General features: G+C 46.0%; 1 protein-coding gene across 1 annotated transcript in view; it reads left to right on the top strand.

Moving 5' to 3' along the window:
• ABCA4 (ATP binding cassette subfamily A member 4) overlaps positions 1-19,409 on the top strand; it is a 132,791-nt gene that overhangs the window by 102,144 nt on the left and 11,238 nt on the right. The window contains exons 33-43 of the mRNA XM_084757380.1: positions 3,683-3,788; positions 3,919-3,993; positions 4,284-4,453; positions 5,537-5,714; positions 11,927-12,042; positions 13,061-13,208; positions 14,222-14,345; positions 14,729-14,858; positions 17,719-17,839; positions 18,218-18,280; positions 18,728-18,834. Coding sequence (XP_084613506.1) covers positions 3,683-3,788; positions 3,919-3,993; positions 4,284-4,453; positions 5,537-5,714; positions 11,927-12,042; positions 13,061-13,208; positions 14,222-14,345; positions 14,729-14,858; positions 17,719-17,839; positions 18,218-18,280; positions 18,728-18,834 — 1,338 coding nt within the window. The remainder of the gene's footprint in view (positions 1-3,682; positions 3,789-3,918; positions 3,994-4,283; positions 4,454-5,536; positions 5,715-11,926; positions 12,043-13,060; positions 13,209-14,221; positions 14,346-14,728; positions 14,859-17,718; positions 17,840-18,217; positions 18,281-18,727; positions 18,835-19,409) is intronic.

Below are 19,409 nucleotides of genomic sequence, written 5' to 3' on the forward strand. Positions count from 1 at the left end.
AGGACTAAAGACGTACACCACCATGCCTGGCAAGAAACAATTTTTATGAGAAATTAGCATCTCAGACTATGAGCGTGCATGTTTCCTGCATGGTTTCAGTCAAGTCTCAGGGGCCCAACCCAGCTCCAGAATCCAGTCTGTTCTTTTGAGCATCCTGGAGGCTTAAGTGGTTTCAGAGGTTCAGAATCTTCAAGGCGCACTCTAGAAGTGAGCTGCCTCCCAGACTCCCTCCAGAGCTGCCCTCTAGAAAGAGGTCTTCTGCATCTGGCCTCTGCCTCTGTAAAGCAATCTAGAGAGTCAGTGTGACCTCATCAAAGTGCCAATGGCATTCCATACAGAACTAAAGAAATAAGGGTGGTGCAAGCTGGTATTGGCTTGTCTTTCTGGATAGCTTCAAGACCACAACAGTAAAATCCTGTTTTTAGAAATGTCACCTACTAGGTAACTGGACACTGGGGCTACTGATCCAGAAAATGGGGACAAAGGGACAGTTTGAGACTCTGAGAAATAATGATGACTTCTGCCTTCTTTATCAGCAACTTGATTTTGTCTGTTGAAGAGCTTGGCTTTTTTCCTGCATGGGAGAGTTATGAGCCAATCACTGGAGAGCTATAAACCAATTACTGGAGAGCTATAAGCCAATCACTGACACACACAGACTGATATTTTCAGTGTGATCTCTTTAGACTTCAGAGCCATACAGAAGGTGGCTCCAAAGGTGGGGACCCAAGTTAAGAAAGACAAGAGTTAACAGGCAGTGGTGGTGCATGCCTTTAGTCTTAGCACTTGAGAGGTAGAGGCAGATAGATTTCTGTGAGTTCAAAGCCAGTGTGGTCTACAGAGTGAGTTCCAGGACAGCTGAGGCTACATAGAGAAACCCTAGCTTGACCCCTACCCCGCACCCCAAGAAAAGGAAGAAAGAAAGAAGGCAAGGAAGAAGATAGTTGAGCTGCTTAAGCCAGGGGTGAGACTAAGAGACGCAGAGAGAAAGGAACGGCGGTGTTGGATAGTGCCACCAATATGTGCAAAGGGCAGAGGAGGCATAAAAGATGAGTCACAATTTGGGGCCAGAGCAAAGTCAAGGAGGACATCAAAAAGGACTAACACAGGGAAAATGAGCCGGGGCTAGCTAGATATTTATAAAAGGAAAGACACCTTCAGAAAAAACAGCAAAGAGACTCTGAGGCAGCCTGAAGCATTTAGAGTTGGGCATGGCCAGGACATGACTTTAAGGGAAACTATAAGGAAGATAGAGTTACACCAGAATAAAGGTCCAGACGTCATCTGGGAATAGACATGGGAAATAATTAAAAACCAGCTTAAATCTGGATACAGTGACCTGTTTCTAGTTCTGGTACTTGGGAGGCCAAGGCAAGAGAGTCACCTGAGCACAAGAGTGAAAGGCTAGCCTGAGAAATATAGCAAGACTCTGCCTCAAAATGTGAATTGTAGATCAACAGAACTGATATGAAAATGGTGCTATTACTCAAAGTAATCTACAGATTCAACACAGGTTCCATCTACATGCCAATGACGTTCTTCATAGGATTAGGAAAACAGGTGGTGTGGTGGCTCAGAAGGTTAAGGCACTTGCTGACAAGCCTGATGACCTGAGTTCAATCCCTAGACCCAGACTGTAAAACAGAATTGATTGTAAAATAAGAAAACCGACTCCTAAGCCAGCTGTGGTGGCGCACGCCTTTAACCCCAGATCTCAGGAGGCAGAGGCAGGCAGATCTCTATGAGTTCAAGGCCAGCCTGGTCTACGAAGTGAGTCCAGGACAGGCAAGACTACACAGAGAAATCCTGTCTTGAAAAAAAAAAGAAAGAGAAAGAAAGAAACAAACTGGCTCTTGCCACATGACCTCTGACCTCCACATATATGGGTGCCCCCATCATGATAAATAAATATATGTAAAATATTTTAAAAGGGATAGAAAAGTGACCCAGAAGCACAAAAAGGTGCTGAATAGCTAAAACAATGCCTGGCTTTAGACTTCAGATCATGGTAATACTGGATCAAAGATAGATAGATAGATAGATAGATAGATAGATAGATAGATAGATAGATATAGATGTATACACATACATGTAATGATTAATGAAAGAAGAGGCCATGAATTTGAGAGTAAGGAGGGGCATATGAGAGGTTTTAGAGGGAGGAACAGGAAGGAGGAAATGATGTCATTATATTATACTCTCAAAAATAAAAAGAAATTTTAAGAAATAGACAAAGAACAGTGGAGTAAAATAGAGGACTTACACATAAACCCACACAATTACAGCCACCTTGTTTTTTTCTTTTTTTGTTTTTTTTAAACTTTATTTATTATTATGTATATAGTGCTCTGTCTGCATGTACACCTGCCTGCCAGAAGAGGGCATCGGATGACATTAAAGATGGTTGTGAGCCACCATGTGGTTGCTGGGAATTGAACTCAGGACCTCTGGAAGAGCAGTCAGTGCTCGTAACCTCTGCACCATCTCTTCAGCCCACCACTGGGTCCTTGACAATGCTGCCACAAATATTCCAGAAGAGACAGCTCTTTAACACATGGTGCTGGGGTGACTGCTTATCCACACAGAGATAGTGGAAACTAGAGCCTCCTTTCTTACCCTACACAAAAATTGATTCCAAATGGTAACTTAATTTATGATCCTTTGGAAATATGTCTGAATTCCTGAAACTTTGAAACTACTGAAGGGAAACTACGTCAAGATATAAGCACAGGCAAAGGGTTTCTGACACCTCAGGAAATAAGAGCAGATTGAAGGCTTCTATACAACAAAGAAAATAATTATCACAAAACAGAGATACCCTCGAGGAAGGAGGAAATTCTTTACCAGCTATTCATTCAACAAGGGCCTAATGCCCACAATATATAAAGAACACATAAAGTAAATACCAAATAACCAAACAAATCAATAAATGAATAAATAAAATGAACAGAACTTTCTTAAAAAGAAATACAAGTGACTAATAAATACATGAAAGATGTACAACCAAGGATATAGCTACCAAGGAAATACAAATCAAAACTACATTGAAAACCCACCTCTCCCCAGTCAGAATGGCTGTCATGAAAAAGACAATTACAAATGCTGTTGAGGATACAGAGGGGAAAGGAACCCTATGTACCATATGTGCAGTGTACATTCAGCCATGATGGAAGTCAGTGTAGAGCTTCCTCCAAACACTAAAAGAACAAGTATGTTCGATCTCTACCACTCCAGACATATTTCAAAGGAACAACAAGCCAACATACAACAGAGATGCTTGTGTAGCCACATTCACTGCAGCATGTTTGCAACAGCCAAGCTAAGAAATCCCCCTAAGTGCCCATTTAGAAAACGTGATGTGTGAAGTTATATGCACCCACCGTAGAGAAGAATGAAATCATGCCATTTTCAGGAAAAGACACAAAACCAGAAACCAACACGTTAATAGAAATTTAGCCAGATTTAGGAAGACAAATATATGCTTTCTCTCGTGTGTAAAATCTAGAGCGTGGGTTCATTTGCTTTTAAATCTAGAGAGTAGGAGAGCTACCTGGAGAATAAAGTCTGTGAGGTGGGAAAGTGTTGCTCTATAGCGCATTCACATACCGGTACAGAAGCTGAGATCACGCTGGTGGGCGTGAGCAACATGGCCCTGACAGGAGGCTCTCTTCCTGCCCTGCAGGTATGGCGGAATTTCCATCGGAGGCAAGCTCCCTGCCATCCCCGTCACGGGGGAAGCACTTGTTGGTTTTCTGAGTAACCTTGGCCAAATGATGAATGTGAGCGGGGTACGTAAAGACGATGGAGTCTGTGGGTCACATTTTCGACTCGTTTAAATGTTAAGAGATGGAAATTGCCTTAAGTAGCACAGAAGGAGGGAGAAAGAGGAAACGTTTCTTGTTTGTCGTGCTGTTCTAGGGTCCTGTCACCAGAGAGGCCTCCAAAGAAATGTTAGATTTCCTCAAACATCTTGAAACCAAAGACAACATTAAGGTACCCGACCTGAAGCTAAAAGTCCCTGTGAGTCAGAATTGACTGGGTTTTGTTGTTTATTGTTGTTTGTTGTTGTTGTTACTTCCTGTGAGCTCATTATTTGACTGTTTTACTCTGCTTAATAAAATCCATTCCACCTGCTGAAGTGAGGCACGTCAATCAAGCCGTTCCCTCTTCTTGATCACGTTAATTTTGCTGCTGGTAACTTTCCCTTTAAAGAGCCTGTGTGTCCCCCCTCAGGTGCCTGGGTTGTAGGCCAGCCATCCGATCAGCCTGTCTCCTCCTTCTAGGTTTGGTTTAACAACAAGGGCTGGCATGCCCTGGTCAGTTTCCTGAACGTGGGTAACAATGCCATCTTACGGGCCAGCCTGCCCAAGGACAGGGACCCCGAGGAATATGGTATCACCGTCATCAGCCAGCCCCTGAACCTGACCAAGGAACAGCTCTCGGAGATCACAGTGTGAGCTGCCGCTGCCCGAGGCTCTCAGCATCCTTCCTATCTTCTCTCTCTGGAAACTGAAGGGAGTGTGTGTGTGTGTGTGTGTGTGTGTGTGTGTGTGTGTGTGTGTGTGTGTGTGTGCATGTCTGTGTGTGTCTGTGTGTGTGTGTCTGTGGGTCTGTGGGTCTGTGTATGTCTGTGTATGTCTTTGTGTCTGTATGTACCTGTGTGTTGTGAGGCACAGGGTGGGTGGTAACATTTAATTAAGCTTATATGAATGTACCAGTTTCAAATGCTTCCTGTACCCAATTGCTTAGCTGTTCTTTGCCCTTTTCATTTATTTGGAAAGCAAATACACACTTTACGCTGTTCCTTTGTGGCCCCTGATAACAAGTTCCTCCTGAACTGTACCAGTAACCTTCCTGCCAGTACACAAAGAACCTGCCAGGGCCTGGACTATTCAGTGAGGCCCCTTCATTTCCTTGGCATGTTCTAGATTCTGGTCATTTCCCTCAGATAGGCATGCTTTGGAGCTGTTTGGTTTCTTCAAGACTGGGCTCTTATGCCTCGGCCTCAGATAGGAAGAACATTGATTTCGGGTGTGCTATGCAGTTTGCTCTATTTGAGGCCCACAGGGAGCTTAGGAGAAGCATCCTTCTGAGAAGTGTAAACTTCTAAGAAGCTGTCGGGACCGCCTAGAGTTCAGGCGGGACTCGATGTCTATCTATTCCCAAGCCAAATGCCCTCTCTGTGCTCCCAGAGACCAATCTTATAAAACTAGCCTCCTATCCCCATGTGACTGTTTCCCCTGACGTGACTGCGTAGAAAGAAAGCCTGTCTGTGCCTGCATTCATTATGTATACCATAATATACAAGTAGAAATGTAAGAAAATAGAAGACTCTCTAGAATGCTCCCACAAACCCAAAAAGCAACCAGTAAAACCAAGCACTTAGCCTTGACTAAGGCAGTTCTGTGTGAAGATGAGCCTCACGTTAGGGATGTGGGTCTATAGGACATAACATGGGGCTGGCTAGTGACTGCCCAGAGCTAGAGGCACGCCTTCTCTGTGTTTCTAACCTTCCCTGTCTCTGGTCCTGCTGCAGACTGACCACTTCTGTGGATGCCGTGGTTGCCATATGCGTGATTTTCGCCATGTCCTTCGTTCCAGCCAGCTTTGTTCTTTACTTGATCCAGGAGAGAGTGACAAAAGCCAAACACTTGCAGTTTATCAGTGGTGTGAGCCCTACCACCTACTGGCTGACCAACTTCTTCTGGGATATTGTGAGTACCAGGCCTTTCCTAACCTCCAGGGCGAGGTGGGACTGGTTTGTGTCTGAGCAATTGGGTGTTTCATGTTGTCAGGGCTGCTGGGATGACAGTTTTGTGACTGCTGCTACCTTTGACATCTTCTTTAAAAGCCAGCTGGGAACCAACCCCTGGGAAGACCTCAGAACACAGTTAATAGCCACTGAGTAGGAATGCTCTGTGTCCCTCACTAAGAGGGCTCTGAGACCCACCCCACGAGCTCCATATGCCAGAGACGAGGCTAATCTTTCTGCCAGTAGCATGGGTCTGAGCAGACAATACCAAGCATCCAACGTCTCCTTTTTTTTTTTTTTAATTTATTTATGTATTTATTTATTATTTAGAAGGTGTTCTTCCTGCATGTGTGCCTGTATGCCACAAGAGGGCACTAAACCTCATTATAGATGGTTATGAACGACCATGTGGTTACTGGGAATTGAACTCAGGACCTCTGGAAGAGCAGTCAGTGATCTTAACCTCTGAGAGATCTCTCCAGCCCCAAGGTCTCCTTAAGTCTTGCCTCAACTCCCCCCTCCCCCTCAAAGGGGAAGACCGAACTGCCTTGTGACAGAGCCACCAGGTAAATGTAGGCTAACGACCAACTCTGAATTGCAAGGTAAACAATGAACAACTGCTGGCGTAAATATCAACGATCACGTGGTAACAGGTTTATACGAAACGCTATTGTTTCTTTTTCAGAAATTCAAATTTAATCGGGCATTCTATATTTTAGTTTGCCAAATCTGGGAACCCTGCCTAGAACGCTTATTTTACTCATTCAAAGTAACCAGGGGCTGGTGAGATGGCCCCTCAGGTAAAGGTGCTTGCCACACAAGCCCGAGGACCTGAGTTCAATCCCAGGAACCCATATGAAGGCAGAACCAGAGAAAAGTGTTCTCTGCTTCCACACACGTATGTAGTTGTGGCATGTGTACCCGGACATATCATGCACATATACTCAGGCAATCATAATTTTGTGTGACTAGATCTTCACTGTATTAGGTCAGTTACCATGTTAGCGAGAACTAATAAAAAGAAATCAACAGCAGACAGCAATCAAGGTTGGTGCGGGGCAAAGAGGGATTGGAATGTCATATGCATTATCACAGGCCACAGGGTCAAAAGGAATTTTAAAAAAGGATATGTTTATTTATTTTATGTATATGAGCACCCTATTTGCATGTATACTAACAGGCCAGAAGAAGGCATCAGATCACATTATAGATGGTTGTGAACCACCATGTGGTTGCTGGGAATTGAACTCAGGACCTCCAGAAGAACAGACAGTACTCTTAACCACTGAGCCATCTCTCCAGTCCCCTAAAAAGGAACGTTTATAATGTGGCAGGGTCACTGTGACACCAAGCCATCTTTTCCTGGTGTCTCGAATAATGAGATCTTTGAGTCGTTTTGCTTTGTTTGTTTTGTTTTTTAAAACAGGATCTTAATCAGCAACCCTGTCTGGCTTGGAACTCAATATGTAGCCCAGATTGGCCTTCTAACTTATAGAGATCTACCTGCCTCTGCCACCCAAGTTCTGCGATTGAAGGCGTATCACCTCACCTAGCCCATGAGATCTTCTTCATCTTAGCTCAACATTACAAGAACAACATGAGGCTTCTCTGATGATGATGATAAAGCTTATCAGCTCACAGAGACCAGCGCAAATGAGCTTCTCCCTGTGCCTTTTATAATCATGCTGGCTAAAAGGGTTTATGATGACATGGTTCCTTTGGCCTCCCTTGACATATTACATAGCGGTCACTTAACAAGGCAAAACTGGACATTTTTCTCTAGCAACTGCATTGTTTCCTGTTTTTCCTGCCTGCAACAGTGAGCAACTCCCAGGTGCACAGGGAGCCCAGGAGCCACAAGCTTCTCTTGGTGCTGTGATTTTAACAGAAAAGCAGTCGTGCTCACCTACCTTAAAAAGCTGACTGTTAAGAAGTGTTGACTATTTTACTATTTTTTTAATGTATTTTTTTATTTTATGTGGGTTTAGGTAGGTGACTGTTTGCCTATGTGCATACATGCATCACATGCCTGCTTGGTACATGCTTGATGCCCAAAAGACAGCATGAGATCTCTTTCAACTGGAGTTACAGTCAGTTGTTAGGTGCTATATGGGTGTTGGGGACCCAACATGGGTCCTCTGCAAGAACAACAAATGCTCTTTACTGTTGAGCTATTTCCCAGCCCCTGTTTTATGAGACAGGGTCTCTCTGTGTAGCCCTGGCTGTCCTGGACTCCCTTTGTAGACCAGGCTGGCCTCGAACTCACAACGATCAGCCTGCCTCCGCCTCCCAAGTGCTGGGACTAAAGGCGTGTGCCAGCACGCCCGGCTTTGTTTTTACCATTTTAAAGATGAGAATACATACTTGGGCCTGGCCTATGTTTATCTATGGGTACACAGACAGGTCTTGGAGCCTGTGGGAAGGGATGCCTATACGGAATGGACCGACATCTTGGCTAGAGGTAGCACTGGTAAAGTAGCCAGCGGACCATTCTTTCAAGATCCAGAAGATGTTGGCTGCAGCACTGGCAAGCTTCCTGCTGCTCTAGAGATGTAGAGCTGGCTGGAAATCTGAGCTCCGTGGTCTACAACTAAGGTCCTCACTACTCTCACTAATCAGTGGCGAAAAGACAACGCATGCCTGGGGAGTCATTGTTGACGTAATGAATAATTGTTTGTATCATACACTCAGCACACCTGAGGCACTGCAAATTCCTGTGTTTTATGTGCCACCTGGTTTTCCTTTAAATGGTGAAGTGATTACAGACCCATGGAAGTGGCAGGTACAGCTTGCAGCCTTCTGAGCTTTCTCCAAGTACCTTATTTTTTTCAAGATTGAAGCACTTTATAGACTCTTTGTTTTAATGCTTCTCGTGGGCAGTTGCCACCAGTCCTTGTAAGTCTGTCCAGATCTCTCTGTCCTTGAGGTGTCTTCTGTCGTCCCCATCTTAGTTCCTTTTCACCATTTTCAGCCCCTCTAGGGCTTGAAAGACATTTTCTTAGAGCCTCTGATGAAGTGACAGGGCCTGACATTGTTTCTCTGATGTCCTTTGAAGGTCTTGGTCATGAATGCACTTCCAGCATTATCCCAGGTGTACAGGTGCCGCTCCGGAGAAGCAGCTAGTGTGGAGAACCAACCGCTTCTGTCCCTAGAGAGAGGCCTCTATGTTTGGCCAGCTTGACTGTGTCCTACCAAGTGGGGACCTTCAGCTTCCCAGACCTTTTGAGGAAAGATGACAGAGCTCTGAGGGAACTCTTGCTAGCCAAAGTCTTTTACACAAATTCCAGGCATCCTGCAGTCTCTGGGCTGCTAACCAGGGGAAAGGTGGTGTGTGTGTGTGTGTGTGTGTGTGTGTGTGTGTGTGTGTGTGTGTGTGTGTATCCTTTCTCTTTCATACACACACACCTCTGGTGTGTACCTTTACAAACAAGGACATCTCCCCATACTAGGTTGCACTAGGCTGTCCTGTCTCTTTTGTCTCCTTCAGCCTGAAATAGTTCCTGCTCCTCCCCTTAACACACATGGCCTTGACCCATTAGAAGATTACAGTCCAGTTCTTTGGCAGGATGTCCTTCAATTTGGGGTCACCTGAGGCTGCTCTTGACCAGATTGAGGTCGTGAGTCCTTGGCAGCAGTGTCACATGCAGAGGCTAGGTTCCTCTTGCAGCCTATCAGTTTGCATTTGATTTCAGCTTGTCCTAGTTCTGAGGGTGTTCACATTGTCACTTGCTCAGCTTCTCCACCACAATTATTCTCTACCCCTTTATTATTAATGAAAACGTCAACAGGCATTTTGAGGATGTGAAAACATCTGGTTTGTTAGCAGACTTCCATGTGTTCATTGTCTCTATGCAGCCTTTAGCTCTTGTTAAGCAGCGGGTTATAATATGATTCTACTATTATTTAGTTTAACAAAGATAATCAACAGTGTGTCCAGTAGGGACCCCTCCTTCAAGCTGCTCTTTATGTCCTATTGGCTTGTGTCCATTTTCCTGGAGGACCTCACTCCCTCTGGCTATGCAAGAGACCCCAGGCTTACCCTGCAACATCCCTGCAGCCAGATATCTGCGCCCCCCCCCCGGGACTCTGGTTCATTTCAGTGGGAAGTAGCTTTCATAAACCAAGATCTGGACATCAGACTGTTCATTGCTACCAAGATGGCATGGATAGCAGGCCTTTCAAGTAGACAGAACCGGAGAGGACATTTGCATAATGCATGCTTATACCCGGGCTTCTCAGTCTCTCTATTCGCTAACTGCGATGCTAACCTCTAACTCAAGTCCATGCTAGCTTTCTGACTTTCCATATTCATAACTCTCTTCTCCAAGCAAGAAACTGGCACCCTCAGTCATTTACACAACTGAACAGGATTTACACTTGTAATAAGTGCTCCATCCCTGCCCCGGTCCCCTCTCTGTAGGAATACCTTTCTCCTGCCCCTGCTCCAACTGCCACATGAAGGTCCTCCTTACTCTACCCTGGCTCTGATGCTCCACGTGGATCAACCCTCTCTCTGCACAGACACTTTCCTCACCCCATGGTATCATGGGTCAGAGTCTGGAATGGGTGATCTCAGGTTCTTGGCCCTTTATTTAAGAATGAACTAAATAGACCAAACAGAGGATGGAGAGAGGTTAAGAGTGCTTACTGCTCTCACAGGGGTCCTAAGTTCAGTTTCCTGCACCCACAGGTGGCTAACAACCATCTGAAACTCCAGTTCCAGGGATCTGATGCCCTTTTCTGGTTTGCTAGCAAATAGTGGAAAGACACACATTTGACCAAAAAAAAAAAAAAAAAAAAAAAAAAAACCACTCATGCATATAAAATAAAAACAAGCAAATCTTTTTTAAAAATCCTTTGCAACTGTAAAGTAACAAAGAAATTTTATTCACCAGAAACAATAGAACATATTAAAAATACACTGTCAAGATTGACAGCAGGACAAATGAGTGAGGCTACCAAGGGTTTTAATTATTTCTAGGGGTCCAGGAGGAGGAAGAGCTTGCTTGCTAACAGGTGGACTGCAGAATTTTCTGTTTTGACTGACTAGGGTTGTGTAAATCTTTGCTTAACCTGCAGGCCCCTTTTGATTTTAATCATATGCATGCCCAGTTATACATGGGCATAAGATAGTAAATAGGACATTTTCCTTAATACCTCATTTGAAGATACGGTTTTGCCTTATTGTACATGTACCCTACCCAGTCTAGGCTACCCAATATAGGTTTATACCCTGTAATTCCAAGACTGTGTTCCAGGAGGTACTGGAATTCAAATACAGCATGTCAAATGATTGCTAAGAGGAGTAACATTTTCATTGTTTCAAACAGTTATGCATAAAATTTGACATAGGCCGGAGTCCCAAGTTGCTAAAAGTATTATTTGGAAATGGTTGTGTGAACTGCCCAAGCCAAGCGGAGCCCCAGGCTGCTAAGCTATTCCCTATGCTTGCCTCTGGTGCCTATTCCAGGTACCCTCTGTGTGGTGCCCTCCTTGCCCTCTCCAGTCTTTTACCGTGCTGCCCATCTCTCCGAGTCTGACCTAATGTCTTCAGAACTGCATTGTTTAAAAGAGTTTCCCTCCAACACACACCCCCATGTGGAACGTCTCAAAGACAAGGACTGTCTTTTGAGTTTTTCTAAATTCTGGAGACATGTTTAAAAAGAATGATCATCAGGATTTTATGACCAGCTAATAAGAGAGTGAGAAGTCAGACGGAATTTTATATACATCTTTTTCAAAGATACAGACTGGAGGTCTTTGAACAGGGGTTGAAAAGAGATTGTAAGAGAACTGTGAGGGGCTGGGGAGATGGCTCAGTGGTTAAGCGCACTGGCTGCTCTTCCAGAGGACCCAGGTTCAAATCCCAGCACCCACATGGCAGTTCACAAGTGTCTGTAATTCCAGTCCCAGGAGATCTGACACCCTCCCACAGACAAGCACGGAGGCAAAACACCAATATAAATAACATAAAAAATGAAAAAAAAAAAAAGGAAAACTATGAACCATTTAACCTATATTTTAACTGGAGAACTATGAACCACTTAACCTATATTTTAACTCTGTATCTGCTAACTAAAACTTGTTTTGACAAGAGGTGTCAACCCCAGACCATAGGAGCTGAAGCTCCCCATGTCATGGAGGTTCAGTGACTTAGTGTCTCCTCTCTTCAAGATGAATTACGCTGTGAGTGCAGGCCTGGTGGTGGGCATCTTCATTGGATTTCAAAAGAAAGCCTACACGTCTGCAGACAACCTTCCCGCTCTCGTTGCTCTGCTCCTGCTGTATGGGTAAGTCGTCTGGGCCAGGGGAGCAGGAGTTGTTTTCTCAGAGCAAACTTGGGGCTCCTTGTAGTGGGAGCACACGCGCAGGTGTGGCCTCCAGCTCCAGAAGCTAATGAGAAATCCACCTGGCTGACTCCAGCCAAGTACATCTTTCTGAGTCCTGGTCCACTTAGGGATGAAGAAACGAGTGCCGCATCCTCTGAATAGTCTCCGCTTCCAACTGTGGCCTTGGTCAAAGTCTGGGACTCAGTCGGTCCCCACTTCCTCCCCAGCTCTGATTTCTATGCCCTGTGCGGGCAAGCTGCCCAGTGTAGTGTTTCCCTCTGTGCTGGCCAACAGCTATCTGTGCACAATAGAGGAGTCCAAGCCATAACCCCACCCCCAGGTCAGGCTAGGCGATGACACAGAGACTGGGTCCACTCAAAATTATGGGGCACAATATGCAGCTTTGTATCCTAGGCCCACCACCTGCTATAGGCTTAACCGTGGACAAATAATTCATTTGTCTGGGTGCCAGACTCCTCACTTATAAAAAAAAAAAAAGGAAGGAATAGGGCCCGGCCCTTCCACATGTAGAGAGGGGAGTCTGACTAAAACAATGGTCTCTGTGCCAGAGACCTCATTCATCCCTGAACAATGGTCTCCGTTTATCTCTCTTGAAAATGGACTCGGAAGCCAGCTTGGCTGTGAACTCAGAAATGAGCTATGAAGATGAGCTCTTGGGATCTTCAGTTCTGCTTTCTCTGGAGTAGAGAGCATTACTGTGGGTGGCCTCTGAGCTTTATAGATCCTGAAAATTCACACATAGCTCCTGCCTCATTCGCTCCTCATGAAACTCGTGAGCTAGTCAGAGAAGGCGTCACTAACTCCCTTTGGAGATGAGGCACAGAAGAAAAAGAATGGAGTGTCTCCTTTCTCTCCCTGGGATGCTGTCCAGTCCAGCCATGTCCCCTCGTATCTAGAGGTGTGGTTGATGGGATGGAACCTGGAACTCTCTCCCCCTGATCTGTGTATTCTCACGCAGATGGGCGGTCACCCCCATGATGTACCCAGCATCCTTCCTGTTTGATGTCCCCAGCACAGCCTATGTGGCTTTGTCTTGTGCTAACCTGTTCATCGGCATCAACAGCAGCGCCATCACCTTTATCCTGGAATTATTTGAGAATAATCGGGTGAGAACTTTCTTGGCTTCTTGGTTTGATTAGCAGCATGTTAGAGTGAATATACCAGTCCTCAGAGCCATGGTGAACACAGCGTATGCAGATGCTCATGCACTGATGAGCAGGGCTGTCTCCCCGACCCTCACCTAGCACCACTCCCTACTCTCGGCACTTGATGGACGTGCTCTGAGTGCCATGGCGTCATAAGCCTCTTCTCTAGGCTATATATACTCATTCACTTATGATTCTAACTTTATAGATGAAAGGTAGAGAGTTTCCTCAGGGGAATTTAGGTTGTATACACACACACACACACACACACACACACACACACACACACACAGAGGGATGTATGCATGCACAATGACATAGTCAGGTGACTTCACAGAAGGACCATACACTAACTGATTGTGCCACTGGAGCTTCTGTTCATGTGACTTTAGAGTCTAAAAGAGACAAAAGGATGTAATAATGGAAAGGCCCCCCTACCCGCTTCGGTTCACCCAGCTCCCTTCTCCAGACTCCTCCTTATTCCAGCTCCATGCGCTCTCTGAAGACATATGCACACACATATTCTTTCTCTGTCTTTTTCTAATTTATTAATGACAACATACTAGCACGCACTGTCCTGCTCCCAAAGAAATCCCAAGGACAGGATTAGGAATTCCTGGTGCCGCATGACTCCATTTTACAAGCCCTACCCTGTCCAAAGGAGATGGCCAGACAGACACCTTTAAAAAGAGGGGAGTAGGTGGTGACAGGGCTGTCTTTGCTCTGCATTCCTTTTGCGTACTGTATCTGAGTCCTGCTACATGCTATGCTATGGCTCTGCTCCCAGCATCCCAGCTCCCTGAGGGTAGGGGGGGCGGCCTGTGTCTTCAATGCCTTCTTAGCCTTTTCTTTTCTACATACATCTGTACTGGGCCCTGGCCTTGCTCTGTTAAGGCATCAGAGTCTACCTGCTCATGTGGGGACAGATGGCCTTAGCCTTCAAACTAACAGCAGCCTTTGCTTATCTTTCTCAGACACTGCTCAGGTTCAATGCCATATTGAGGAAGTTGCTCATCGTCTTCCCCCACTTCTGCCTGGGCAGGGGGCTCATCGACCTGGCACTGAGCCAAGCTGTGACCGACGTCTATGCCCAGTTTGGTGGGTAGCATTCTAGGTCTGTGGATCACAGCTATGGATCCATTCAGGCTGGGGACGTTACAACAAGGGTTCTGATGTCAGACCTGCAACCTAGAGACTGGAAGGGCACTTAGAAGATGCTCAGGGATTATGCTAGACCAGCCTCCTGGAAGGGATTGGGGTACCTCTGTTCTATAGCTGGGGAGCCATAGGTGAGACTGAGGGTAGGATTTTACCCTCCTACACTCCGACCTGGGGGACCAAGAGGAACTTGATTTGAGGGGTCTCAAATAGCCTCTCACATAAGACCTGGGCATCTGTGTCATAGTTGGGTTTTCATGGGTGAGTCTGGCAGCCTGATGCACACTTTATTCCTGCTAATGGCCTATTGCTTCCATCCCCAGGTGAGCAGTACTCTCCAAACCCATTCCAGTGGGACCTGATTGGGAAGAACCTGGTTGCCATGGCAATAGAAGGGGTGGTATACTTCCTTCTGACCCTCCTCATCCAACACCACTTTTTCCTCACTCGGTGGTATGTCTTCCTGCACCCTGAGGTGCCATAGGGTAGTGCAGTGTTTCCAAGCCTGGGCTTCACGTCAGCATGGTTCTTGCAAACTGCACTGTGACTTTTGTTTTCCTCACTCTCGAGGCCCAGCTTGCTCTGTGTATAACGGGGAGAGATGGGTTAAAAGAGACCCTGTTGGAATTAGAGACAGATCTTAGTAAGCTTTTCTAAGTACAATGGTTTCATTTCAATTACTAATATCTAACTTCCTTGTGTAATTGCTACATACTTTTCTTAAGTTGGATGGTAACACTGCAGATAAGGATGATTATGGAGGATCCAAGATACAAGGAAGCAGGGTTTTGGTCCACGGGGAGTGAGACAAGACAAACTCCTTGCTAGCCAGACACTGAGTGAGGGCAGGGCAGGGAAGGAGACCAAGGAGTAACACTGGGACCCTGTGCCAGGTGAGGGCAGCCAGGGCCTCATGGAAAGGTGAAAAAGCAATCCAACCTCCCATCCCTGTGTCTAGACATTGCCAACCCTAGCATTGCCACAACATCTCCAAGGGCAGGTCAGCCAGTTTTGGGTTTTTGTTTGTTTGTTTGTTTGTTTGTTTTTTGTTTTTTTGAGACAGGGTTTCTCTGTGTAGCCTTGGCTGTCCTGAACTCCCTTTGTAGACCAGGCTGGCCTCAACTCACACTGATCCGCCAGCCTCTTCCTCCCGAGTGCTGAGATTACAGGCGTGCACCACCACATCCGGCCCAGGTCAGCCAGTTTATGTTCCTGTCCAGCCATATTTCCCAGGCTCTCCCCTGCCCTGCCTGCCTCATGCTGACCTGAGCTTGGTTTCTGGAGTGCAACCCCTTCAGAGGGCCACACCCAGGGGGCCCTTTGTCTTGACCACTCAGGCCCTCCCTAAGAGACTACTATGATAACGTTTTGTTTCTTAACCTTTCTTTCTCTCAGAATGAGTCTGATCACATGTAAAAAGAGGGTTCTGGGGCTTGGTACATTATTTTTTTTTAAAGATTGATTTATTTGTTTATTTAATGTATACAGTACTCTGTCTTCATGTACACCTGCATGCCAGAGGACGGCATCAGATCCCAGTATAGATGGTTGTGGGTGCCAGGAATTGAACTCAGGATCTCTGGAAGAGCAGACAGTCCTCTTAACTGCTGAGCCATCTCTCCAGCCCAGGCTTGGTGCATTATAATTACCTACTTCCTAGTCACAGGGTTAGGAGAAGGACTGAGGAAGAAAATACATCAACACACATGGAATAAGACAGCCAGCAATGCTTTTAGTTATGGGCCAGACTGTGGGAGCCCATCTGTGGGCTCTCAGCCCTTTGCGGTGTAGGCCATAGGGTTTAGAAGAGAAGAGAGGGAAAGAGTTGATTACCAAAACAAAGTCATTAGCTTTACACTCTGATACCTATATAACTGATTGAGTCCAAAGAGCATCAGAGAAGCCTGCCTTCCAGACACTCGACAACAACACCCATGCTGATAATTAACAAGCAAAGAGAGGAGACGGGAGGAAGAAAGGATGCGCTTGGTAGAGGACAGGGCCTGTACAAGAGTACAGCAACACCAGAGAGTAAGGCTGGTACATGGGATGAAAGGACTTCTCGGGAGCTGTGGAACAGGAAGATGAAGGGGAAGTAGGGTAGAGCAGCCAAGGTCGGGTCATGAAGTCCTCCTCATCTTGATGACTTGGGACTCAAGCCTAAGAGCATCATGAAATCCCTGGGGTATCTTAACCAGGTGGAGGGGGCTGGCGGGGAGGGTGACATCATGTTGCCACTCTGAGAGGTGAGCCAGGAGTCTATGTTGAGACTCAGAGAGACAATAGTGACTAGATAGAGACGGAGGAACTGGCAGATGATAGAGAAAATCAGTAGAAAGGCTTTTAGATAAGACTTAGTGGCAGACCTGATGTGGTCCATAAGGGAGGAAGGAAAGAGTGGGGTCCTAGGTTGGGCATGTCTAACTTACAGTCTTCAGGCTTCCCACATCCAAGGATAGCTCTGAAAACAGCACACCCCACTGGGGGATGGCAATGTCATATATCAGTGTCAAAAGGTTGGACAATGGACCCAAAGTGTCAGAACGATTTTCAGAGAAGGGTCTTTAAGGATGGGAAAGGTTCTCTCTTGGCAAGGCAGGAGCAGGAGAACATGCTGAGGCTAGTAGGTAGAAGTGGCCTGTATGAGGTAGAGACCAGGGATGGGAGCCAGTGAGTGGTGGAGGAGTGAGTACAATTTAAAAAAAAAAAAGTACAGATGGCTAAGGCCTGTGGGACCTGTCTGCCGGACACAGAAGTTCAGAGAAGTTAGACTTGGATCCCGCAGCTTGGATCAAGAAAGATTTTGGGAGCAAGTATTAATAAGATGACAAAGCTGTCTTGACATTGAGTTGGTATGGAAGGCTGGAGGAAGAAGGGAGGTTGGTCGATAATAATTCACTTACATTTCACTTGCCATATTAGAAAGCTTTTAGTAATACAACACTGGCTCCCAGGTCCCGAGGGTGCCTGCATCTTTCCTCTGCACCAGGCGTCACTCAGGATTCATCTCCACACAACTCTGAGACAGCCTTCTTCTTTCCTCTTTACATGGTTGAAGGAGGCAAGGCTCAGAGGGGTCCGGTGGCAAGCATAAGGCCATGCGGGAAGAGGCAGGATTGCAACGTGGGGCTGATTTGAACCGAAGCACTTTGACCTTTCTGACCGTCCTGTCAGCAGCCATGTTTAGAGTGGACTTAGAGGAAAGATGTCCCGGGGAGTAAAAGTGAGGGAATGGGAAAGACAGTTGGGTGAGAAGGTCAGTGTGAAGGTTACCACGTGCCCAGCGCAGTCCTGTCCACTTTCCTTTCCCTAGGGTTGCTGAGCCAGCTAGAGAGCCCATTTTTGATGAAGATGATGATGTGGCTGAAGAAAGACAAAGAATTACTAGCGGAGGAAATAAAACTGACATCTTAAGGCTGAATGAACTCACCAAGGTGAGGAGCAGGTGTGGGCAGTTCTATCTTGGAGTTGCAAGCTGAGGCCACAGATGGTACAGGACCATCACGTTGTCCTGTACAACAGCAGGCCATCTCTGGATTGTCACCTGCCTTCCGGGAGCACCTATATCCCATGATGCTGTTCATCTTGGGTACCACAGGGCCTCCAGAAGAGCTTCTCCAACTGGGCATTAGACTCTGCTCTCTGTCCTGTGTATGTGGTGTGTGGTTTGCCCTCTCCGCCACCTGTGTCACGGCTCCTCTCCCAATGCCATGCTAATGTGTAACCTCCACTCTTTCCTGCCTTTTGCTCTTACCCCCCTGCCCTGCTCTACCCTGTCTTGGTTTTCAGCTCAGTTTCTTTGGATCTTACAGGTTTACTCCGGCTCATCCAGTCCAGCAGTAGACCGGTTATGTGTTGGAGTCCGCCCTGGAGAGGTGGGTACCATACAGACTAACATGAAATAGCTCTTGAGAAAACCCAGCCCTTCACCACGCTTCTTCTCCCTCTAAACCAAGCTGGACAGTAGAAATCTAATGAGAGCCAAATCATTAAATTTGCTATTTTTATTTTATCTGATATATCTAAAACCTCATTTCAATGTGTAATTAGCATAAAGCATTACTGAGGTGGTTTTTTTTTTTTTTCAATTTTTCTTTGTTGCTCTTTTTCTAAGTCTTCAAAGCCAGTGAGTGTATTATGCACTTAGTGCCCATGTTGGTTACGATTAGGTGTGTTTTGTGTTGGTAGCCACACGTGGCCAATAATCTCAGTAATGGTAGCCAGGTATAAAACGACTCTCCCAGCTCTCACACTAGCCGGGAGTCTGTCAATGAAGATGTCCTTGGTCACTAGAGCAACACCTGTTCTCTGTTTTCTCCTAGTGCTTTGGCCTCCTGGGAGTGAATGGTGCAGGCAAAACAACCACATTCAAGATGCTCACTGGGGATACCACAGTGACATCAGGTGATGCCACCATAGCAGGCAAGAGGTGAGCTTTCTGCCCTTTCTATAGCAGAGTGTCACCCATAGGCCATGTCCTTTTTCTAACATATGGAAAATCATTCTCAGTCCTATGCCAGAGCAACTCTGAGACCCAGAAAGAGCTATGCAGAGAAGGGGGCCTCCTATGTAATGTGATTCAAAAACACATAGGCATAGATACACAGGAAAACCAAACTAAAATGTAATGATTTAAAGAGTGCTCTTAACACAGCTTGCTAGAACGTTCTGGAAAACACTAAGTCAGTGGTTCCTCATCTCTTTAGGCTACAGACTCCTTCAAGCAGTGGACAAGCCCTGTGCTTTCTTCCTCAGTAAGAATATTCCATAGCCTTCCATTAACTCTCTCTTGATAGCTTCCAAAGCTTTGATGAACTTACTGAGCCTTGGGATACATCGGTATTCCCACGGCAGCGTCTGGATCCCAGGCTAAGAACTCCTAGGTTGATATAGCCTTTCTCTGGGTTGAGTTTCTGAATGGAGGTTCTCGTCAGACCAGGGCAAGCTGAGAAAGAGAAAGCTGGCTCCTGGAGAGCGACTATTAGCCTCTGTAATAATGTGAGT

The sequence above is a fragment of the Acomys minous genome (genome assembly GCF_964271855.1).
Source record: "Acomys minous genome assembly, chromosome: 14".
Taxonomy (NCBI): domain Eukaryota; kingdom Metazoa; phylum Chordata; class Mammalia; order Rodentia; family Muridae; genus Acomys; species Acomys minous.